This window comes from Oncorhynchus mykiss, chromosome 1 (assembly GCF_057628025.1).
Source record: "Oncorhynchus mykiss isolate SJ-2025 chromosome 1, ASM5762802v1, whole genome shotgun sequence".
NCBI classification, from domain to species: Eukaryota; Metazoa; Chordata; class Actinopteri; order Salmoniformes; family Salmonidae; genus Oncorhynchus; species Oncorhynchus mykiss.
The window spans coordinates 87,315,430-87,340,954 of record NC_143022.1 but is presented as its reverse complement, the minus strand read 5'-3'; the positions used below and the strand labels follow the sequence as shown (position 1 = coordinate 87,340,954).

The 25,525-nt window shown below is 43.0% G+C and overlaps 2 protein-coding genes across 2 annotated transcripts; both read right to left on the bottom strand.

Annotated features, from left to right (window-relative positions):
* Positions 1–175: 175 nt before the first annotated feature.
* On the bottom strand, positions 176–18,057 carry LOC110531025 (uncharacterized). The gene is made up of 6 exons (XM_090243142.1): positions 15,936–18,057; positions 15,494–15,587; positions 12,803–12,940; positions 7,572–7,746; positions 7,175–7,251; positions 176–984 (listed from the first exon to the last, which is right to left on the bottom strand). Exons 3-6 carry the CDS (start codon positions 12,938–12,940, stop codon positions 799–801), a joined length of 576 nt encoding a protein of 191 aa, XP_090099268.1. The 5' UTR covers positions 15,494–15,587; positions 15,936–18,057; the 3' UTR covers positions 176–798.
* Positions 18,012–25,525, bottom strand: LOC149985676 (uncharacterized). The gene has a single exon (XM_090243112.1). It carries the CDS (start codon positions 24,715–24,717, stop codon positions 20,941–20,943), a length of 3,777 nt encoding a protein of 1,258 aa, XP_090099238.1. The 5' UTR covers positions 24,718–25,525; the 3' UTR covers positions 18,012–20,940.

Here is a 25,525-nt window from a genome sequence, read left to right as displayed (position 1 = left end):
AGTGTGTGTGTTTTTTGTTCTCTGCTTTCACAAAGTTCCCGTCCCTTGATGATACATATGCTAATATGGATAGCTAGCTGCTGACTCCTGACAATGCTAGATAACCTTTTTATTCTTAGGGGTGTTTTCTCCAAAATGTTAAGTTCATATAAGAAAAAGGATACATATAATCAAGTTCATCTTTGATAAATAGTATTTATCACATTATTGTTATACACAAAGCAAGCACAGTAGTCCCACATGTGTAAAAAAAAACATTTTAATTTTGCAGTAGTTCCTGTTTGCTATGCAAACAACCATTATCCTTTTTGCCCTAGAGGAGAAGCAAGCTTATTGGTCCCAGGTAAGGTACCCATGCTTATTGGTCCCGAGGTACCCATGTTCCTCTCCTCTGAGAATAGACCATTCCCTTCCATTGCAGCCTAGCTGGAGAGAACCATCTGCGTCAGGGGAATCCTCCTCCTCTTTAAGTCGACATGCGTTCTGGTTTGAACACCACCATTTCAAATCATTTCCATTTCCAGTGGATGGGTGAACTGCACCTCAGAGCATTCTTGTAGACAGGCCAGCAGTACTGAGCTCTCGAGTGGCGCAGCAGTCTAAGGCACTACATCTCAGTGCAAGAGGCGTCACTACAGTCTCTGGTTCGAATCCAGAATGCATCACATATGGTTGTGATATTGAGTCCCCATAGGACGGCGCACAATTGGCCCAGCGTCGTCCGGGTTTGGCCGGTGTAGGCCGTCATTGTAAATAAGAATTTGTTCTTAAAATGGACTTGCCTAGTTCAATAAAGATTCAATAAAAATACTGTGTGTAGTACTTGTGTAAGCCTGACAGTGGACTCCTCTGATGCAAGTCAGCTGGTCCCTTGAGGATCTTGACAAACACCACGGGGTCTTTGGCCTTGTTGCTGAACACTGCATGCTGATGGGTCACACGCTGCAGAGACTCACCGTCCACTGAAACCAGCTCATACCACGCCTGGAGACACACACAAAGACAGGTTAAAGGTGATGCAGACGCCAACACTGTGCAGTGACCTGGGCTCCCACTCAGCATCTACTGCTCTCCATCCCAGTACATTCATTACCATATTCTCTCACTCGCTCACACACACACACACACACACACACACACACACACTCAGCCTCAGCAGAAGGTTATGTTGAAAACACAAAACACACAATGCATTGTTTAATGCAGGAAGAGTTCCAGAACCCTGAGGAGAGGAACTTCCTGTGATGTCATCAGGGCTCACTGAGGATGCACCTGGCTGACAGCCCCAATGAAGGGTCACACACAAAATCACAAGGCCAGAGGTATGTGACATTACAAGGTCTCTTCTCGATTTTCCCCAAACCAGGGCCCTGTTTGAACTGAAAATACATCTCCATCTCCCCTAGCATTGGTTAACCCAAAACATTGCTGCCTTCCCTTCCGTGACTCCTCGCTGTCCCCAGTCCACCAGGCCGTGCTGCTGCTCCAGTTTCAACTGTTCTGCCTTATTATTATTCGACCATGCTGGTCATTTATGAACATTTGAACATCTTGGCCATGTTCTGTTATAATCTCCACCCGGCACAGCCAGAAGAGGACTGGCCACCCCACATAGCCTGGTTCCTCTCTAGGTTTCTTCCTAGGTTTTGGCCTTTCTAGGGAGTTTTTCCTAGCCACCGTGCTTCTACACCTGTATTGCTTGCTGTTTGGGGTTTTAGGCTGGGTTTCTGTACAGCACTTTGAGATATCAGCTGATGTACGAAGGGCTTTATAAATACATTTGATTTGACACCAGCACCAAAATACTTCAATCCATTTAACTAAAAAGCAGATTAAAGTGCAAAGTCATTTTGAATATCAGACAATCTCATTCATCCTCTTAGGTAAACATTTATGGATGCTCTTTTTGGGCCTCTCTCTCTCACCCTGTCCATGTCTAGCCAATAGGCATCATCCACATGTAAGTTTGTTTAACATTAGTTAGATGGGCATTGCTCCTAGTAGGTAGTGGATCACTGTCCAGACTTCAGGTCATATGTCTGGAGACAGCAACACCAAAACTCTAGGACAGGGTAAATAGTATAATCCTGGTGCTGTTGACTACACAGTGACCTTACTCAGCTAACAGCACAGATGAAAAGGAGAGAGACAGACACCCACACACAGAGAAAGAGAGAGACACACACACACCTGGTGGCTAGCTAAAATATATGGTGTTTTCAGACAGGAACAGGGGGACAGGAAAGCCTGCTGTAGTTGTCTATTTGGTCTCAGTGTGTGGGAGACAGCCAGCAGAGAGACACCAGACAGGGACTATTTGGTCTCAGTGTGTGGGAGACAGCCAGCAGACACACCAGATAAGGAAGGACCAGCTATCAGGCCATGCCAGAGAGGTGTGAGGCTGAGTTAAGAAACAGGAGATGGGGGGGGGGGGGGTCAGAGTAAAGCAACCAACCATGTCTCTCTGTTTCCCTCTCTCTCCCAACCATGTCTCTCTGTTTCCCTCTCTCTTCCAACCATGTCTCTGTTTCCCTCTCTCTTCCAACCATGTCTCTGTTTCCCTCTCTCTTCCAACCATGTCTCTCTGTTTCCCTCTCTCTTCCAACCATGTCTCTCTGTTTCCCTCTCTTCTAACCATGTCTCTCTGTTTCCCTCTCTTCCAACCATGTCTCTCTGTTTCCCTCTCTTCCAACCATGTCTCTCTGTTTCCCTCTCTTCCAACCATGTCTCTCTGTTTCCCTCTCTTCCAACCATGTCTCTCTGTTTCCCTCTCTCTTCCAACCATGTCTCTGTTTCCCTCTCTCTTCCAACCATGTCTCTGTTTCCCTCTCTCTTCCAACCATGTCTCTGTTTCCCTCTCTTCCAACCATGTCTCTGTTTCCCTCTCTCTTCCAACCATGTCTCTGTTTCCCTCTCTCTTCCAACCATGTCTCTGTTTCCCTCTCTCTTCCAACCATGTCTCTGTTTCCCTCTCTCTTCCAACCATGTCTCTGTTTCCCTCTCTCTTCCAACCATGTCTCTGTTTCCCTCTCTCTTCCAACCATGTCTCTGTTTCCCTCTCTCTTCCAACCATGTCTCTGTTTCCCTCTCTCTTCCAACCATGTCTCTGTTTCCCTCTCTCTTCCAACCATGTCTCTGTTTCCCTCTCTTCCAACCATGTCTCTGTTTCCCTCTCTCTTCCAACCATGTCTCTGTTTCCCTCTCTCTTCCAACCATGTCTCTGTTTCCCTCTCTCTTCCAACCATGTCTCTCTGTTTCCCTCTCTTCCAACCATGTCTCTCTGTTTCCCTCTCTTCCAACCATGTCTCTCTGTTTCCCTCTCTTCCAACCATGTCTCTGTTTCCCTCTCTTCCAACCATGTCTCTCTGTTTCCCTCTCTTCCAACCATGTCTCTCTGTTTCCCTCTCTTCCAACCATGTCTCTCTGTTTCCCTCTCTTCCAACCATGTCTCTCTGTTTCCCTCTCTTCCAACCATGTCTCTCTGTTTCCCTCTCTTCCAACCATGTCTCTGTTTCCCTCTCTTCCAACCATGTATCTGTTTCCCTCTCTCCCAACCATGTCTCTCTGTTTCCCTTTCTCCCAACCATGTCTCTCTGTTTCTCTCTCTCTCCCAACCATTTCTCGCCCTCCGTGTCCTTTCCCTCCTTCTCAAAGGTCTCCGACGCATGCGTATGCATACCACTGCTGGGTTGCTTCTGAAGCTAAGCAGGGTTGGTCCAGGTCAGTTCCTGGATGGGAGACCAGATGCTGCTGGAAGTGGTGTTGGAGGGCCAGTAGGAGGCACTCTTTCCACTGGTCTAAAAAAAATATCCCAATGCCCCAGGGCAGTTATTGGGGGCACTGCCCTGTGTAGGGTGCCGTCTTTCGGATGGGAAGTTAAACGGGTGTCCTGACTCTCTGAGGTCATTAAAGATCCCATGGCACTCATAAGAGTAAGGGTGTTAACCCCGGTATCCTGGATAAATTATCGATCTGGCCCTCATATCATCACGGTCACCTAATAATCCCCAGTTTACAACTGGCTCATTCATCCTCCCTCCACTCCCCTGTAACTATTCCCCAGGTCGTTGCTGCAAATGAGAACGTGTTTGCGACCCACGGAAACAACTTTGAAGACGTGAAATCCGATGAGTCTGCACCACTGTCAACAGAGCTGCTTTTTATCAGATGTATTAGGTTATGAAATATGACTTCTAGGATATAATATTAATGATGTCAGAGAACAACCCCACTGAACGATTCAGAACATTAAGAATCATATTTGTCTTGGTCAAATGTATTTGATAACATAAGAAAGTGAAACGTCATCACCAAAGCATGTTTTCCCCCACTCTGGGTAGAGGTGTGGGAAAACTCTGGGTAGAGGTGTGGGAAAACTCTGGGTAGAGGTGTGGGAAAACTCTGGGTAGAGGTGTGGGAAAACTCTGGGTAGAGTGTGGGAAAACTCTGGGTAGAGTGTGGGAAAACTCTGGGTAGAGTGTGGGAAAACTCTGGGTAGAGGTGTGGGAAAACTCTGGGTAGAGGTGTGGGAAAACTCTGGGTAGAGGTGTGGGAAAACTCTGGGTAGAGGTGTGGGAAAACTCTGGGTAGAGGTGTGGGAAAACTCTGGGTAGAGGTGTGGGAAAACTCTGGGTAGAGGTGTGGGAAAACTCTGGGTAGAGTGTGGGAAAACTCTGGGTAGAGTGTGGGAAAACTCTGGGTAGAGTGTGGGGACACCCTACATATTACAGGAGACGCACACTCACACTCAGCTATTGTTAACTATTCTCCTATTCTCACAGAGCTGTGAGCAAGGTGACTTCCGCATTTTTAGGTCAGCTGGTGCCCATCCGAACTCGACGAGGCGAACCGAACGATTGTACTCACATACTCCCTTGAAAATAGTACTGTTTGTCTATCTTCAGACACCGTTGTCAATATACATTACCTCAAAATAGTCCAAATTTATGTAAAGTACCTCAAGAAACCTGTAATTAATTTTGCTGTTTTTGCCAAGGATATCTTTGTCCCTCAACTTTATATCTAACTAAGATGCTTGGTGCAGTATTTTTCAAGTGAAAAAATGTGCATGAAAACAAGTCGGCTATCATTGAATGACAAACCCTACTGTTGACCAATGACCAACTAAGGGGCGAAGACTTCGGCACTGAACTTAGTCCATGCATCTCAAGGAGAGAGAAACACAAGTGTGCAAGAACAGCTGAAAAAACCCTTGGATGACCAAAACGAACAAAAACATCACAAAACATAAATACAAAAGTATGTGGACACCCCTTCAAATTAGTGGATTCAGATTTTTCTGCCACACCTGTTCCTTCGAGCACAAAGCATTGCAATCTCCATAGACAAACATTTGCAGTAGAATCGTCTGTCCTCGGTTACAAGACTCACTAGTTCCAAACGGCCTCTAGAAGCAACGCCAGCATAAGAGCTGTTTGTCGGGAGCTTCATGAAATGGGTGGCGCAGTGGTCTAGCTGTGCCACCAGAGACTCTGGGTTCACGCCCAGGCTCTGTCGTAACCGGCCGCGACCGGGAGGTCCGTGGGCCGACCGACGCACAATTTGGCCTAGTGTTGTCTGGGTTAGGGAGGGTTTGGCCGGTAGGGATATCCTTGTCTCATCGCGCTCCAGCGACTCCCGTGGCGGGCAGGGCGCAGTGCGCGCTAACCAAGGTTGCCAGGTACACTGTGTTTCCTCCGACACATTGGTGCGGCTGGCTTCCGGGTTGGATGTGCGCTGTGTTAAGAAGCAGTGCGGCTTGGTTGGGTTGTGTTTCGGAGGACGCATGACTTTCGACCTTCGTCTCTCCTGATCCCGTACGGGAGTTGTAGCGATGAGACAAGATAGTAACTACTAACAATTGGATACCACGAAATTGGGGAGAAAAAGGGGGTAAAATCTAAATAAATATATAAAAATAAATAAATGGCTTTCCATGGTCGAGCAGCCGCTCACAAGCCTAAGATCACCATGCGCAATCCAAAGCATTGGCTGCTCGCCGCAATTGGACTCAGATGAAACACATTCTCTGGAGTGATGAATCAAACGTCACTATCTGGAAGTCCGACTGACGAATGCCAAGAGAACGCTACCTGCCCCAATACATAGCGTCAACTGTAAAGTTTGGTGGAGAAGGAATAATGGTCTGGGGCTGTTCATGGTTTGAGCCCCTTAGTTCCAGTGAAGGAATATGTTAAAGAATGTTAATGACATTCTAGACAATTCTGTGCTTCCAACTTTGTGGCAACAATTTGGGGAATGCCCTTTCCTGTTTCAGCATGACAATGCCCCTGTGCACAAAACGAGGTCCATACAGAAATGGTTTGTCGAGATTGGTGTGGAAGAACTTGACTGGCCTGCACAGGGCCCTGACCTCAACCCCATCGAACACCTTTGGGATGAATTGGAACGCCGACTGCAATCATTAGTGCCCAACCTCACGAATGCTTGCGGCTGAATGGAAGCAAGTTATTGAACAATCCCGAGCGGAGCAGCGGTCTAAGGCACTACATATCAGTGCCTGAGGCGTCACTACAGACCCTGGTTCGATTCCAGGCTGTATCACAACCGGCCGTGATTGGGAGTCCCATAGGGCGGTTAGGGTTTGGCCAGGGTAGACCGTCATTGTCAATAAGAATGTGTTCTTAACGGACTTGCCTAGTTAAATAAAAGGTTGAAAAATATTTAAATAAAGTACCCGCAGCAGTGTTCCAACACCAAGTGGAAATTCTTCCCAGAAGAACAGAGGCTGTTTTAGCAGCAATAGGGGGAACCAACGCCATATTAATGCCCAGGATTTTGGATAGAGATGTTTGACAAGCTGGTGTCCACATACTTTTGGTCATGTAGCGTATACGCAAACTGTTCTGGATGGGAAGCATACAGGCGTCTTAAAATGGTTTCCTCTCTCCACCCCTTCGCTCTCATTCTACCACTCATAAGACTGTCAGTCAGACAAAAGCCAGACACACCAACACAGGCACACACACCAGCAAAGTCTTTTCATTCAGGTATTGTAGACTCAGAGTTCTGAGCCCAGGCCAAAGTTGAGTGTTGTTTACAAACGTCACAGAACAATACATTCCGCTAAACACATCACCTTGTATTATATGGCTCAGCGTGGATTAAAGCATGAGCTGCCGGAATATTACAGTGAGCTCCTAAAGAAGCTAACCATCAGAACGTCACTGGTAGAGGCAGCTCCTCCTGGAAACATCATCTCATTCTCCATCCCACCTGAGATACTGATACCTGTAGAGACAGGGAATTTCTCCACAGAGTGCCAGTGTAGGTGTTGGCTTTTGCCAATCAACTAAAAACCATAGTATTTAGTACAAGACTTAGTTGAATCAGTTGTGATACTGATCTTTGGCAAGATTGAAATCCTGCATCTACATGGGAAGATGACCAACTGTTGCTGTAGACTAAAGAGACACGGTAAATAGCCTTACTAAGGGTCTTTTTCAGACTGGGCCATTAATAACAATAAGCAGGTGATGCACTGACCTCTACTGGTGGGTCGGGGTACTAGGCTACTGATTAGTGGGCGGCTGACTGATGGGCATACTCACCCAGAGACTGTTTCGTCTTAAAGATGGTCAACGTGGCGATCTCATGTCCTGAACTGGTACAGGTGGTATGTTTCCATGGTGACCATTCTGCGATTGTCCTAGTGAATATCTGTTCACTTGTTTCCCCCTCCCCGTCTGTCCCAGTCTGGCTGAAGATGGAAACCACCATGGTAGTCTGGAGAGAAGATATACATGACATCATACATATTAGCAGACACATGCAAAGACAGACACAGACTCAGTCCTTTAACCCCGGTAGACCAACAGTATTGTACTAGTTTTACACCCTCCCATCCCTGGTCAACCCTGTGTTTGACAGTGACAATGCGTGAGAGTTCACTTGCGTCAGTAAACAAAAAATGGAGTCCATTCACCCCAGGAACCATCAGCATGTATATCGGAATTCATCACACCCACCTGCTCAGTAACATAAGTAATATTTTGATTTGAATCATTCTGACAAAAGAAAAATAAACATGAAAATAAACATATATATATATATATATAGTGGGGAGAACAAGTACAGTGCCTTGCGAAAGTATTCGGCCCCCTTGAACTTTGCGACTTTTTGCCACATTTCAGGCTTCAAACATAAAGATATAAAACTGTATTTTTTTTGTGAAGAATCAACAACAAGTGGGACACAATCATGAAGTGGAACGACATTTATTGGATATTTCAAACTTTTTTAACAAATCAAAAACTGAAAAATTGGGCGTGCAAAAGTATTCAGCCCCTTTACTTTCAGTGCAGCAAACTCTCTCCAGAAGTTCAGTGAGGATCTCTGAATGATCCAATGTTGACCTAAATGACTAATGATGATAAATACAATCCACCTGTGTGTAATCAAGTCTCCGTATAAATGCACCTGCACTGTGATAGTCTCAGAGGTCCGTCAAAAGCGCAGAGAGCATCATGAAGAACAAGGAACACACCAGGCAGGTCCGAGATACTGTTGTGAAGAAGTTTAAAGCCGGATTTGGATACAAAAAGATTTCCTAAGCTTTAAACATCCCAAGGAGCACTGTGCAAGCGATAATATTGAAATGGAAGGAGTATCAGACCACTGCCAATCTACCAAGACCTGGCCGTCCCTCTAAACTTTCAGCTCATACAAGGAGAAGACTGATCAGAGATGCAGCCAAGAGGCCCATGATCACTCTGGATGAACTGCAGAGATCTACAGCTGAGGTGGGAGACTCTGTCCATAGGACAACAATCAGTCGTATATTGCACAAATCTGGCCTTTATGGAAGAGTGGCAAGAAGAATGCCATTTCTTAAAGATATCCATAAAAAGTGTCGTTTAAAGTTTGCCACAAGCCACCTGGGAGACACACCAAACATGTGGAAGAAGGTGCTCTGGTCAGATGAAACTAAAATTGAACTTTTTGGCAACAATGCAAAACGTTATGTTTGGCGTAAAAGCAACACACCATCCCCACTGTCAAACATGGTGGTGGCAGCATCATGGTTTGGGCCTGCTTTTCTTCAGCAGGGACAGGGAAGATGGTTAAAATTGATGGGAAGATGGATGGAGCCAAATACAGGACCATTCTGGAAGAGAACCTGATGGAGTCTGCAAAAGACCTGAGACTGGGACGGAGATTTGTCTTACAACAAGACAATGATCCAAAACATTAAGCAAAATCTACAATGGAATGGTTCAAAAATAAACATATCCAGGTGTTAGAATGGCCAAGTCAAAGTCCAGACCTGAATCCAATCGAGAATATGTGGAAAGAACTGAAAACTGCTGTTCACAAATGCTCTCCATCCAACCTCACTGAGCTCGAGCTGTTTTGCAAGGAGGAATGGGAAAAAATTTCAGTCTCTCGATGTGCAAAACTGATAGAGACATACCCCAAGCAAATTACAGCTGTAATCGCAGCAAAAGGTGGCGCTACAAAGTATTAACTTAAGGGGGCTGAATAATTTTGCACGCCCAATTTTTCAGTTTTTGATTTGTTAAAAAGGTTTGAAATATCCAATAAATGTCGTTCCACTTCATGATTGTGTCCCACTTGTTGTTGATTCTTTACAAAAAAATACAGTTTTATATCTTTATGTTTGAAGCCTGAAATGTGGCAAAAGGACGCAAAGTTCAAGGGGGCCGAATACTTTCGCAAGGCACTGTATTTGATACACTGCTGATTTTGCAGGTTTTCCTACTTACAAAGCATCTTCTTCAAAGTTCTTTCTTTAAGAAGCTCTCCTGTTCATGAGCTCCACTCATTACCTGTATTAACTGCACTTGTTTGAACTCGTCACCTGTATAAAAGACACCTGTCCACACACAATCAAACCGACACCAACCTCTCTACAACGGCCAAGACCAGAGAGCTGTGTAAGGACATCAGGGATAAAATTGTAGACCTGCACAAGGCTGGGATGGGCTACAGGACAATAGGCAAGCAGCCTGGTGAGAAGGCAACAACTGTTGGCGCAATTATTAGAAAGTCGAAGAAGTTCAAGATGACGGACACTCACCCTCGGTCTGGGGCTCCATGCAAGTTCTCACCTCATGGGGCATCAATGATCATGAGGAAGGGGAGGGATCAGCCCAGAACTACACGGCAGGACCTGGTCAATGACCTGAAGAGAGCTGGGACCACAGTCTCAAAGAAAACCATTAGTAACCCACTACGCCGTCATGGATTAAAATCCTGCAGACCACGCAAGGTCCCCCTGCTCAAGCCAGCGCATGTCCAGGCCCGTCTGAAGTTTGCAAATGACCATCTGGATGATCCAGAGGAGGAATGGGAGACGGTCATGTGGTCTGATGAGACAAAAATAGAGCTTTTTGGTTTAAACTGCACTCGCCGTGTTTGGAGGAAGAAGAAGGATGAGTACAACCCCAAGAACACCATCCCAACCGTGAAGCATGGAGATGGAAACATTCTTTGGGGATGCTTTTCTGCAAAGGGGACAGGACAACTGCACCGAATTGAGGGAAGGTTGGATGTGGCCATGTATCGCAAGATCTTGGCCAACAACCTCCTTCCCTCAGTAAGAGCATTGAAGATGGGTCGTGGCTGGGTCTTCCAGCATGACAACTAAGGAGTGGCTCCGTAAGAAGCATCTCAAGGTCCTGGAGTGGCCTAGCCAGTCTCTAGACCTGAACCCAATAGAAAATCTTGCGAGGGAGCTGAAAGTCCATATTGCCCAGCGACAGCCTTGAAACCTGAAGGATCTGGAGAAGGTCTGTATGGAGGAGTGGGCCAAAATCCCTGCTGCAGTGTGTGCAAACCTGGTCAAGAACTACATGAAACGTATGATCTCTGTAATTGCAAAAAAAGGTTTCTGTACCAAATATTAAGTTAAGTATTTGATACATCAGAAAAGCATATGTCATGCAATAAAATGCAAATTAATTATATAAAAATCATACAATGTGATTTTTCTGGATTTTTGTTTTAGATAACTTCTCACAGCTGAAGTGTACCGATGATAAATTATAGACCTCTACATGCTTTGTAAGTAGGAAGACATGCAAAATCAGCAGTGTATCAAATACTCGTTCTCCCCACTGTGTATATATATACACAGTGGGGCAAAACAGTATTTAGTCAGCCAACAATTGTGCAAGCTCTCCCACTTAAAAAGATGAGGCCTGTAATTTTCATCATAGGTACACTTCAACTATGACAGACAAAATGAGAAAAAAAAATCCAGAAAATCACATTGTAGGATTTTTTATGAATTTATTTGCAAATTATGGTGGAAAATAAGTATTTGGTCACCTACAAACAAGCAAGATTTCTGGCTCTCACAGACCTGTAAATTCTTCTTTAAGAGTCTCCTCTGTCCTCCACTCGTTACCTGTATTAATGGCACCTGTTTGAACTTGTTATCAGTATAAAAGACACCTGTCCACAACCTCAAACAGTCACACTCCAAACTCCACTATGGCCAAGACCAAAGAGCTGTCAAAGGACACCAGAAACAAAATTGTAGACCTGCACCAGGCTGGGAAGACTGAATCTGCAATAGGTAAGCAGCTTGGTTTGAAGAAATCAACTGTGGGAGCAATTATTAGGAAATGGAAGACATACAAGACCACTGAGGCTCCACGCAAGATCTCACCCCGTGGGGTCAAAATGATCACAAGAACGGTGAGAAAAATCGCAGAACCACACGGGGGGACCTAGTGAATGACCTGCAGAGTAACACACTACGCCACCAGGGACTCAAATCCTGCAGTGCCAGACGTGTCCCCCTGCTTAAGCCAGTACATGTCCAGGCCCGTCTGAAGTTTGCTAGAGAGCATTTGGATGATCCAGAAGAAGATTGGGAGAATGTCATATGGTCAGATGAAACCAAAATATAACTTTTTGGTAAAAACTCAACTCGTCGTGTTTGGAGGACAAAGAATGCTGAGTTGCATCCAAAGAACACCATACCTACTGTGAAGCATGGGGGTGGAAACATCATGCTTTGGGGCTGTTTTTCTGCAAAGGAAACAGGACGACTGATCCGTGTAAAGGAAAGAATGAATGGGGCCATGTATCGTGAGATTGAGAGTGAAAACCTCCTTCCATCAGCAAGGGCATTGAAGATGAAACGTGGCTGGGTCTTTCAGCATGACAATGATCCCAAACACACCGCCCGGGCAACGAAGGAGTGGCTTCGTAAGAAGCATTTCAAGGTCCTGGAGTGGCCTAGCCAGTCTCCAGATCTCAACCCCATAGAAAATCTTTGGAGGGAGTTGAAAGTCCGTGTTGCCCAGCAACAGCCCCAAAACATGAACACAAAACACAAATCCTACAATGTGATACCTATCAAAGTGTACCTATGATGAAAATTACAGGCCTCTGTCATCTTTTAAGTGGGAGAACTTGCACAATTGGTGGCTGACTAAATACTTTTTTGCCCGACTGTATATAGTTGAAGTCGGAAGTTTACATACACTTAGGTTGGAGTCATTAAAACTCGTTTTTCAACCAATCCACAAATTTCTTGTTATCAAACTATAGTTTTGGCAAGTCGGTTAGGACATCTTTGTACATGACACAAGTCATTTTTCCAACAATTGTTTACAGAGAGATTATTTCACTTATCTGTATCACAATTCCAGTGGGTCAGAAGTTTACATACACTAAGTTCACTGTGCCTTTAAACAGCTTGGAAAAATCCAGAAAATGATGGCATGGCTTTAGAAGCTTCTGATAGGTTAACTGACATAATTTTAGTCAATTGGAGGTGTACCTGTGGATGTATTTCAAGGCCTACCTTCAAACTCAGTGCCTCTTCGCTTGACATCATGGGAAAATCAAAAGAAATCAGCCAAGAAAAAAAAAAGTGTAGACCTCCACAAGTCTGGTTCATCCTTGGGAGCAATTTCCAAACGCCTGCAGGTACCACGTTCATCTGTACAAACAATAGTACACAAGTATAAACACCATGGGACCACGCAGCCATCATACCGCTCAGGAAGGAGACGCGTTCTGTCTCCTAGAGATGAACATACAAATGGTGCGAAAAGTGCAAATCAATCCCAGAACAACAGCAAAGGACCTTGTGAAGATGGAGGAAACAGGTACAAAAGTATCTATTTCCACAGTAAAACAAGTCCTATATCGACATAACCTGAAAGGCCACTCAGCAAGGTAGAAGCCTCTGCTCCTAAATTGCCACAAAAAAGCCAGACTATGGTTGGCAACTGCACATGGGGACAAAGATCGTACTTTTTGGAGAAATGTCCTCTGGTCTTATGAAACAAAAATAGAACTCTTTGGCCATAACGACCATCGTTATGTTTGGTGGAAAAAGGGGGATGCTTGCAAGCTGAAGAACACCATCCCAACCGTGAAGCATGGTGGTGGAAGCATCATGTTGTGTGGGTGCTTTGCTGCAGAAGGGACTGGTGCACTTCACAAAATAGATGGCATCATGAGGTATGAAAATGATGTGGTTATATTGAAGCAACATCTCAAGACATCAGTCAGGAAGTTAAATCTAAAGGAACTTTTTATTTTATTATATTTTTATTTCACCTTTATTTAACCAGGTAGGCTAGTTGAGAACAAGTTCTCATTTGCAATTGCGACCTGGCCAAGATAAAGCAAAGCAGTTCGACACACAACGACACAGAGTTACACATGGAGTAAAACAAACAATACAGTCAATAATACAGTATAAAAAAAGTCTATATACGATGTGAGCAAATGAGGTGAGATGGGAGGTAAAGGCAAAAAAAAGGCCATGGTGGCAAAGTAAATACAATATAGCAAGTAAAACACTGGAATGGTAGATTTGCATTGGAAGAATGTGCAAAGTAGAAATAAAAATAATGGGGTGCAAAGGAGCAAAATAAATAAATACATAAAATAAATACAGTAGGGAAAGAGGTAGTTGTTTGGGCAAAATTATAGGTGGGCTATGTACAGGTGCAGTAATCTGTGAGCTGCTCTGACAGTTGGTGCTTAAAGCTAGTGAGGGAGATAAGTGTTTCCAGCAGCAGAGAACTGGAAGGAGAGGCGGCCAAAGAAAGAATTCGTTTTGGGGGTGACCAGAGAGATATACCTGCTGGAGCGCGTGCTACAGGTGGGTGATGCTATGGTGACCAGCGAGCTGAGATAAGGGGGGACTTTACCTAGCAGGGTCTTGTAGATGACATGGAGCCAGTGGGTTTGGCGACGAGTATGAAGCGAAGGCCAGCCAACGAGAGCGTACAGGTCGCAATGGTGGGTAGTATATGGGGCTTTGGTGACAAAACGGATTGCACTGTGATAGACTGCATCCAATTTGTTGAGTAGGGTATTGGAGGCTATTTTGTAAATGACATCGCCGAAGTCGAGGATTGGTAGGATGGTCAGTTTTACAAGGGTATGTTTGGCAGCATGAGTGAAGGATGCTTTGTTGCAAAATAGGAAGCCAATTCTAGATTTAACTTTGTGACCTCGCTGGAGGAAACAGGTACAAAAGTATCTATATCCACAGTAAAACGAGTCCTACATCAACATAACCTAAAAGGCCGCTCAGCAAGAAAGAAGCCACTGCTCCAAAACCGCCATAAAAAAGCCAGACTACAGTTTGTAACTTCCCACGGGGACAAACATCGTACTTTTTGGAGAAATGTCCTCTGGTCTGATGAAACAAAAATAGTTTGGCCATAATGACCATCATTAAGTTTGGAGGAAAAGGGGGGAGGCCTGCAAGCCTAAGAACACCATCCCAACCCGTGAAGCATGTTGTGAGGGTGCATTGCTGCATGGGGGACTGGTGCACTTCACAAAATAGATGGCATCATGAGGTTGGAAAATTATGTGGATATATTGAAACAACATCTCAAGACATCAGTCAGGAAGTTAAAGCTTGGTCACAAATGGGTCTTCCAAATGGACAATGACCCCAAGCATACTTCAAAAGTTGTGGCAAAATGGCTTAAGGACAACAAAGTCAAGCTATTGGAGTGGCCATCACAAAACCCTGACCTCAACCCTATAGAACATTTGTGGGCAGAACTGAAAAAGCGTGGGCGAGCAAGGAGGCCTAAAGACATGACTCAGTTACACCAGCTCTGTCAGGAGGAATGGGCCAAACTTATTGTGGGAAGCTAGTGGAAGGCTACCCAAAACTTTTGACCAAAGTTAAACAATTTAAAGACAATGCTACCAAATACGAATTGAGTGTATGTAAACTTCTAACCAACTGGGAATGTGATGAAAGAAATAAAAGCTGAAATAAATCACTCTACTATTATTCTGACATTTTACATTCTTAAAACAACTCTGTGTTGTCTGTTCACACTGCTATGCTTTATCTTGGCCAGGTCACAGTTGTAAATGAGAACTTGTTCTCAACTGGCCTCCCTGGTTAAATAAAAGGTGAAATAAAATACTTTAAAAAAATAAAGTAAATAAAGCTGCCAGTTGAATCTCTGACTAACACCCCTTCAGGGCTTTGAGGTAGGCTACTCACTTCTGTAGAGTTCCGTCAAACATGGTAGAAAGGACAGAAAGACCATTCTGCTTTTGGGACGCATGCTCAGCCGGTTGACACAGAGACGCAGCACCTGGGAAGAAATGTGTATGCAGTTACCAGAACAGGGCAGGATCCAGCAAACACTACTAACCCTTACACTTAGATATGAAAAGAATATGGCTAAAATGCTGAAAGTCTATCAGAAGGCATGCTGGAGCTATTACCACATGTCAAATACATTCTAATTCTAGGGGTTGGGGGCTAGTGGTCTCTTCAAGGGAGGGCCCAAGTGATTACAAAATACATTCAAGAGTGGAAATTAAGAAATATATATTTACAACACTACATGATAACACAAGATGAAACCTGAAATAGCAAAGTCTTGGTTAGGCTAATTAACAGTTAACATTAACAGAAAGGAAGCATAAAAGCTACATACCCTTTGTTCCAAAGACACTCCAAAGTATGCCAGAAAGAAACTCCTTTGAGGCAGTCCACAAATGGGAGAAGTATGAAGACTTCTTCAAAAAAATGTGTTAATCCCCAGAAAAATATCACAAAAACATCCACGAAACTGTAAACACTTGGATAAGAGTCAAAATGACAAAAAAAAATAATAAAACATTAAAATATAAACAAAGACAATTAAATCATTTGTCTAAAAAAGGTGACAAAAAGTCCAACAAAGAAAATGCCAGGTAGACAAAAAAAAAAAGTTGCTTTACATTCTCAGTGTTTACATGGTGTTTCAAAACTATGAGGTAGCGATGTCTCTCCGGATAGCAAGGACCATTCACTGAAGCAACACTTAGGGGCGAGAGGCAGCACAGTGCCAGCGTAAAATGTTGTGAATTATATTGTATCTTGCAAGTGACAACTACCAGTGGCTACAGCCCTACAAATGGAATGCTAGCCTCATTCTGGCACGGGGCCGCTCAGTCTTCAGAGGCTCATGTTGTTTCCTGGAATCGGGGTGGTATATCTTCCTTTCACTACAGTACATTTTTTATTTACTTTTTTTCCTGCATCTTTCTGGTGCTCCTAAATGTTCTGTGGTGCTTACATTAAACGTTCTTTGAGTATCTTTTTAATCACAATCCATACAGAAAACATTTAAATGTTTCATTCCAGCTAAAATCATAAAAATATAGGCCCAATATCGATTATCTGTGAATATTTCCCCTCTAAAATCGGATACAAAAATCCCATATCCGTCGGGCTCTAGAGTAACTGGTATCAAAACACTGTATACAAGCACACCATTCCAGACCGGTTTGCATGTTTTAAAGTTTGAATGGCAAGCAGTAGAAAAAGTTGCAATGCGCATCTGTCACACATTTACTTGCATACCTTGTGATGCAACAGGTGTCAGAGGTACACCTAAGAATGTCAATGAAAGTGTCCTTAAAAATACTTTCACTTCATAGTTGACCTTATAAGAGAAAAGTATGGGTAACTGCAAAGCAAGTCTTGAAGCAGTGTTTTCTTAATCTCTCCTCCTCAAAAAAAGAAAAAAAAGAACTAGCCCACAGATAAGTCACTCCAAAAATGGCTGAAAAACAAACTTAAAAAATAAAAACATGATCCATAGGTTTTTTACCAATGCCTAGGCCAACTCTTAAATTAGAAAAAATATCATTGTTCGCCTTATTTACATCAAAAAAGAAAGATCAGAAGGTTAATCAACATGGGCTTTCTAAGGTAGAAAAGTTAGGCTCGTCAATGAACATGTCGTTGAAAGTAAAAAGAAGTCTAGAAATAAACCACAGCAAGAACAAAAGTGAACCAACAGGAGGCCAAGGGAATCTGTAAAATCCACTATTCAAAGACTTAACCGTTAACACAAAAGTATTTGGACACCTTCAAATAAGTGGGTTTGGCTATTTCAGTCACACCCGTTGCTAACAGGTGTATAAAATCTTCATAGACAATCATTGGCAGTAGAATGGCTTTACTGTAGAGCTCAGTGACTTTCAACATGGCACCGTCATAGGATGACACCTTTCCAATAAGTCAGTTTGTCAAATTTCTGCTCCGGTCAACTGTAAGTGGTATTTTGAAGTGGAAACGTCTAGGAGCAACAATGGCTCAGCCGCGAAGTGGTAGGCCACACAAAATCACTGGTAAACTAAAAAACTGTCTAAGATCAGATTGAGTTGAACAGTCAATAAAAATAATTTCAAAAACTGGGTCTGTCCTCTGACAATATTCTTATAGAATTTTCACAAATGCCTAACTATACTTCAATCTCAAACATTCAATGAATTTATAAAAATTACCATATCTAAAAGTGATCACGTGTCAGAAACCGTTAAAAAAAAATATATATATATATATAATCTTCCTGGGATGTATATGAACAGATCTAAGATTGCATATTGCTAAAACGCTATCAGTTCCACTTTAAGATCAAAAAATGTATTCTAGACTATCATAGAGAAAAGACGCATATCCTTTAGCCTTTTTACATTCTATTATTAAATATTTACACCATTACCAGTAACTGAAATTTGCGTTTTGTTTTTTTCAGGTTTGGATGCAACGTCGAGGTCCAGGCCTATTTCCTTGCAGCGGGGGTAGCACTTTTGCACGCCGATTGCTAAGGACATTGTTTAATTTAATCAATTTGACAAAAAGGCTGTAACTTAACAAAATGTGGAAAAAGTCAAGGGGTCTGAAAACTTTCCAAAGGCACTGTGTGCAAATAGCTTTTTGCCCATGTAAGAGAGTATTGTCCTGCTTTCATTGTCTTTGGATCAGGAAGTTCAAACAATTATGTTAACCACCCAGGTTCTTCTCTTGTAATGCATCTTGCTTCTGTCCATTTTTAAAGTAATATCGTTACGCATTTTGCAAAAGAAGATCAAAGTTGTACTCTACAATATCTCAGACATGTTGGCAAGCTCTACTAATCCACTTACTTAAATCCGAAACCTCAACCATTACGGCATTAGTCAGTAAAAATGCAAATCAAGATTATATTTTGCTCCAGTTCCGACATTCAATTAATTCTAAGCCTATTTCTTGGCACTTTCAAATATCTTCCAGCCCATTTTGGGAAAGGTTGAGCAACTGACAACACTGACAAATAAACTCAGAAAAGAAAGAAAATGTCCCCTTTTCAGGACCCCGTCTTTCAAAGATAAATCGTAAAAATCCAAATAACTTCACAGATCTTCATTGTAAAGGGTTTAAACACAGTTTCCCATGCTTGCACAATGAACCATAAACAATTAATGAACACGCAGCTGTGGAACGGTAATTAAGACACTAACAGCGTAAAGACTGTAGACAATTAAGGTCACAGTTATAAAAACTTAGGACACTAAAGACACCGTTCTACTGACTCTGAAAATCACCAAAAGAAAATGCCCATGGTCCCTGCTCATCTGCGTGGACGTACCTTAGGCATGCTGCAAGGAGGCATGAGGACTGGAGATGTGGCCAGGGCAATAAATTGTAATGTCCGTACTGTGAGATGCCTAAGACAGCGCTACAGGGAGACAGGACGGACAGCTGATCGTCCTCACAGTGGCAGACCACGTGTAACAACACCTGCACAGGATCGGTACATCCGAACATTACACCTGCGGGACAGGTACAGGATGGCAACAACAACTGCCCGAGTTCCACCAGGAACGCACAATCCCTCCATCAGAGCTCAAACTATCCGCAATAGACAGAGAGACTGGACTGAGGACTTTGCCTGTTGTAAGGCAGGTCCTAAACAGACATCACCAGCAACAATGTTGGGCACAAACCCAGTTGTTGGGTTTGGGGTTTGTGCAACAATGTTGGGCACAAACCCCAGATTCGCATTTATCGTCGAAGGAATGAGCATTACACCGAGGCCTGTACCCTAGTGCGGGATCGATTTGGAGGTGGAGGGTTCGTCATGGTCTGGGGCGGTGTGTCACAGCATCATCGGACTGAGTTTGTTGTCATTGCAGGCCATCTCAAAGTTGTGCGTTACATGGAAGACATCCTCCTCCCTCATGTGGTACCCTTCCTGCGGGCTCATCCTGACATGACCCTCCAGCATGACAATGCCACCAGCCATACTGCTCGTTCTGTGCGTGATTTCCTGCAACACATGGATGTAAGTGTTTTGCCATGGCCAGCAAAGAGCCCGGATCTCAATCCCATTGAGCATGTCTGGGACCTGAAGGATCAGAGGATAAGGGTTAGGGCCAATCCCCTCAGAAATGTCTGTAAACTTGCAGGTGCCTTGGTGGAAGAGTGGGGTATCTTACAGCAAGAACTGGCAAATCTGGTGCAGTCCATGATGAGATTTACTGCAGTACTTAATGCAGCTGGTGGCCACACCAGATACTGACTTACTTTTGACCCCCTTGTTCAGGGACACATTATTCCATTACGGTTAGTCAGATGTCTGTGGAACTTGTTCAGTTTATGTCTCAGTTGTTGAATCTTGTTATGTTCATACAAATATTTACACATGTTAAGTTTGCTGAAAATAAATGCAGTCGACATTGAGAGGACGTTTCTTTTTCTGCTGAGTTCATACTCATCCTCTGAATTTTTGACATTGTAGACTTCAGAGGGAAAGTTCAAATGATTTACAATTGGCTGGAAGAGGAGGACTAGTAGGTAGTTCTACATTACAGCCGATTGCTGTAGCAGATGAGGATAGCACAAAAGGTATGGCAGTACCATGTTATGGGAGATTGTTGGCCTGATGTTGTCGTTCAGTTGGTGTTTAGCTAAATATCTGAAGTTGGGTTGACTTGACTTTCAAAATAACCCTTTTCTGCAATGCGTAGTGACAATTCTGGGAGGCTGAATACATTTCCTGTCAGAATATCAATGGGCGTTGAGCCATTCCATGAACAATCTTTGATTAAATGCTCTTCGTGGCGATAGTGTTGGCCATGATTGGGATATACCAGTCTTGCATCTTGTTCCATTTTATTTCCCCCTGAGATTTCTTTGACATTCTTTTAGGAAAATGATCTGAAAGCACTGGGTTTGTTTTTTGTTGCACTGCTTTGAAATCACACTTGGTATTATGAACACTTCTTTCGACATTTCACCCTTTCCCAAGAGCTCAGGTTTGTGTTTCCGAACCGTCACTTTACTCGAAATCCATAATAGAAATTGATAACGTTTTGCAAACTATGATCAAAATTGTATTCTAGAATATCAGAGAGCAAACAAAATACACACCCATCTTTTCCAATCCAATCTTACCTCAACGATTCTTACGCAAGTATGTATGAACCTCGATAACAACACTGTTAGTCAGTAAATTCAATTCCAGTTTCGTTTGTGCAGGTTTGGATGCAACATCAAGGCCCAGACCTATTTCATGACAGAGTGGGTAGCAGTCTTTCACCAGTTCTTTAGTGTTAAACGTCACATATGATTGGTCTAAGTTGGTAACATTTTGCTTCGTTTCATCAGCACAAAGAGCAAGGTCAATCTTAATCAGAGATGCGCTCTAGCTTGACTTCCAGCAAATTGCCTCCCTTCGACGCCCTGGCTATTAACAGGTCCATTTCTTTTTTTTTCTTCATTAAAGCCAACCTCCTCCTTTTTGTTACTTCTTTCAGCCTTTGGTATTTCGGCTCAAGTGTTGCTGTAGTGGCCTTCTGGTTATTGGAAATCTCTGCAGAATTCCTTTGTTTGCGACGTTTTTTCATGAAAGTATCCTTGTAAAATTCACATCTCCTTTGACCTTGTAACTGTGTCCTTCTCCTCAAAACTGATCCTAACACATCCATAATCTCATGAGCCAGCTCAGTTCTCCCACTTTGTAAATCCAGATAAAAATTTTGTTCTAGAACATCACAGACAACCTGCCTGTAAGTTCCACACACATCTGAGGCAAAATCAGCCAATTCTAACATGACATCTCTGGTCAATAGATGCAAGTCAAGTTTATCCTTTTTCACAAATTTAGATTTCACATCCAGGTCAAGTCCTTTTTCTTTACAGAGAGGGTAGAGGTACTCCAATGCTTCTTCTATTGTGGTTTCTGTCTGGACATGTTGAGGATAGATCACATCCAGATCAGCCTCATCCTTTGTGCATATTTCATTAGGTCCCTTTTCAGGGCCAAGGAGTGCAGTCTCATCCGCATACCGTGTTAAAACTGTCTCAGTAAAGAGGCTTTCAGTCTTCACATGCGGAGGAGATATCAAGTCCACAACAGACTCCTCCTTTATACAGACGTCAAAGGGTTTTCGATTTTCTGAGACGTTGCTATGCAAATTGGACCTTGCCCATTTAAGAGAGGAGTCTCTTGCTTTGATTGTCTTTGGATCAGGAAGTTCAAACACTTCTGCTAACCACTCAGGTTGTGTCCTCCTGTGATTCTTTTTCATGTCTTTTAGTTTTAACAAAGTCCGGGCGGAAAAATCATATCGTACTTCATCACCAATACCAAGATCAAAGTTGTATTCTAGAATATCAGAGATAACATGCTGGTGAGCTCTATTAATCTCTTTAGCATATTGAGACACCTCAACCATTACACCATTTGTCAGTAAATGACGATCAAGTTTCTGTTTCGCTCCAGATCCAACATTGAAATCTACACCCAGTTCTTTGCACTTCGGGTATGGAGCTTTCCAAAACCTTCCAAACTGTCTTGGGGTTTTTCTTGAGTAATGGTCACGACACTGCCGTATATACTCATCTATCGTTTTTTGGCATTGCAGTCTTCGTCTTTCATCGCCATTGTAGTCTTCGTCTTCATCAGAAGGAAAGTTGAATGGCTCACAATAATCGGAAAGAATAGGCCTCGGTCTAGTAGATACAGCTAAATTACATCTGCTTTCTGTAGCAAGTGAGGTTAGCACAGAAGGAGTGTCAGTACTATATCTTGCTAGATAAACATTGTCAGCAGGCAATGGCAATTCATTATTAGTCTGGGTTTGGTTTACGCTAAACACCTGTGAAGATGGGTTGATTTGAGCTTCAAATGAACCACAGTGAGTGAATGCAGGTTTGGATGCAACATCAAGGCCCAGACCTATTTCATGACAGAGTGGGTAGCAGTCTTTCACCAGTTCTTTAGTGTTAAACGTCACATTTGAATGTTCTAAGTTGGTAACATTTTGCTTTGTTTCATCAGCACAAAGAGCAAGGTCAATCTTATCAGAGATGCTCTCTAGCTTGACCCAATGAGGTTCTACTTGTCTGACTTCTAGCAAATTGCCTCCCTTCGACACCCTGGCTATTAACAGGTCCATTTCTCTTTTTTTTCTCATTAAATCCAACCTCCTCCTTTTTGTTATTTCTTTCAGTCTTCGGTATTTCGGCACAAGTGATGCTGTAGTGAAATTCAGTCTACGGAAAATCTCGGGATTCTTATGTTTGGGTCGTTTTTTCATGAAAGTATCCTTGTCATATCCACATCTCCTTCGCTTTTGTATATCTGTCATACTCAACAAAGTGTGTAGCGTATACATAATATCTTGAGCGAGCTGAGTTTTCCCACTTCGTAAATCCAGATCAAAATTTTGTTCTAGAACATCACAGACAACCTGCCTGTAAGTTCCACACACATCTGAGGCAAAATCAGCCAATTCTAACATGACATCTCTGGTCAATAGATGCAAGTCAAGTTTATCAATTTTCACACATTTAGACTTCACATCCAGGTCAAGTCCTTTTTCCTTACAGAGAGGGTAGAGGTACTCCAATGCTTCTTCTAGCGTGGGCATCATTAAGGATTGCTTCATTGTTATGTCTGTCTGAGTGAAGATGGTTTCTGTCTGGACATGTTGAGGATAGATCACATCCAGATCAGCCCCATCCTTTGTGCATATTTCATTAGGTCCCTTTTCAGGGCCAAGGAGTGCAGTCTCATCCGCACACCGTGTTAAAACTGTCTCAGTAAAGAGGCTTTCAGTCTTCACATGCGGAGGAGATATCAAGTCCACAACAGACTCCTCCTTTATACAGACGTCAAAGGGTGTTCGATTTTCTGAGATGCTGCTATGCAAATTGGATTTTGCCCGTTTAAGAGAGGACTTGCTTGCTTTGAGTGTCTTTGGATCAGGAAGTTCAAACACTTCTGCTAACCACTCAGGTTGTGTCCTCCTGTGATTCTTTTTCATTTCTTTTAGTTTGAACAAAGTCCGGGCGGAAAATTCATATCGTACATTACCAACACCAAGATCAAAGTTGTATTCTAGAATATCATAGATAACATGCTGGTGAGCTCTATTAATCTCTTTAGCATATTGAGACACCTCAACCATTACACCATTTGTCAGTAAATGACGATCAAGTTTCTGTTTCGCTCCAGATCCAACACTGAAATCTACACCCAGTTCTTTGCACTTCGGGTATGGAGCTTTCCAAAACCTTCCAAACTGTCTTGGGGTTTTTCTTGAGTAATGGTCACGACACTGCCGTATATACTCATCCTCTATCGTTTTTTGGCATTGCAGTCTTCGTCTTTCATCGCCATTGTAGTCTTCGTCTTCATCTGAAGGAAAGTTGAATGGCTCACAATCGGAAAGAATAGGCCTCAATCTAGTAGATACAGCTAAATTGCAGCCGCTTTCTGTAGCAGGCGAGGTTAGCACAGAAGGAGTGTCAGAACTATATCTTGCTAGATGAACATTGTCAGCAGGCAATGGCAATTCATTATTGGTCTGGGTTTGGTTTACGCTAAACACCTGTGAAGATTGGTTGATTTGAGCTTCAAATGAACCACAGAGGGTGAATGCATTTGCTATGGGAATATCACTGGACGGTGATCCATGCCATGACTCCTCTTTGAGAAAATGCCCTTCAGATGTGCTAACGGGATCTTGGGCATTACAGAAATAAACCACTTTGACAGCATTATTCTCCCCATCACTTGGGCCTGTCTTTTCAGGGAAAAGACGTAAAATCTGCCCTTGACTTGTTGTTTGGGAACTGATGGAAGGTACATGTGAATGCTCTTTTGGTAAACCCACATAGGAACACGAAGACCATGGGACAGTTGGGGATATTCCCATGTCATTCTCCTCTAGCTTTACATCAATCTCAGAAAGAAAATAACTGTCTGATAAATTGTTGGTAGTTTGGATCACTGTATAGTCATGTTCATATGTTGAATCGGTTTTGGTTTCCAGATAACTTGTTTCTGTGTTTCCTGACACTGGAGAATGTGGGTAATCTATACAGGCATTAATTGAATCAGACCAAATGGTTACTTGGGATCTCTCTGCTTCATCGTCCTCTATCTTAACATCCATTTTGCACCAATAAACTACAAAAACAAACTCATCAAAAAGCCCTGATGACAATCTCTAAACTGAAAAAAGTCGATTGTTAGATATCTGACAGAACAACTTATTTAAAAAAGGAAAGCCAACGTCACTTTACGGTACAACCAGTCACCAGCAGCAATTAGTCATTTATTTAATATTGATAAATACTGTAAGTTCTATTTCAAACCCACCCGGGAATCAGACTCGCTGCTAAAAAAAATATAATTCACCAATTTGCGACTACCCGTGTCTTTCCAATACATACATGGGCTATACAAATTACCATTCAACTGATCTGACCAAGCTAGCCAGCCAACTTCATAGCTAGCTAACGAGCTAGCTAGATAGCTAGCTAAATGACAACAAACGCCTAAATCGTATTTGGCGATGTATCTAACGTTAGCTATTTAGATGTAACTTTTTATTGTGTTTTGCTAACTAGGTTAATGCGGTTAGCAACTGCTAACCAATCGTTAGCAAGCTAGCTAGTTGTCCATAACATAGCTAGCTAGCGTTAAGTTTGCTACTAGGCTACCTACCTAAAATAACGTAACGTTACCTTTACTGGTGGCGGACTACAGCAAATCCCTTGGCCTGCATTGTGTTTAAAGAAAATCGAGACACAAAAAGATGACTTCACAGATCTGTTCAGCGTTATTTCTTAAAACCGCCTGCTAGCTAACAGCAGCATGCGCCGGAGTGGAATTTTTAAGTAGCAACCTCGTCAGGTGGTTGTGGCTAGTTGGGGTACAGCTACAGACGAACGTGACGTTATTCTCCCGTCGTGCAATTC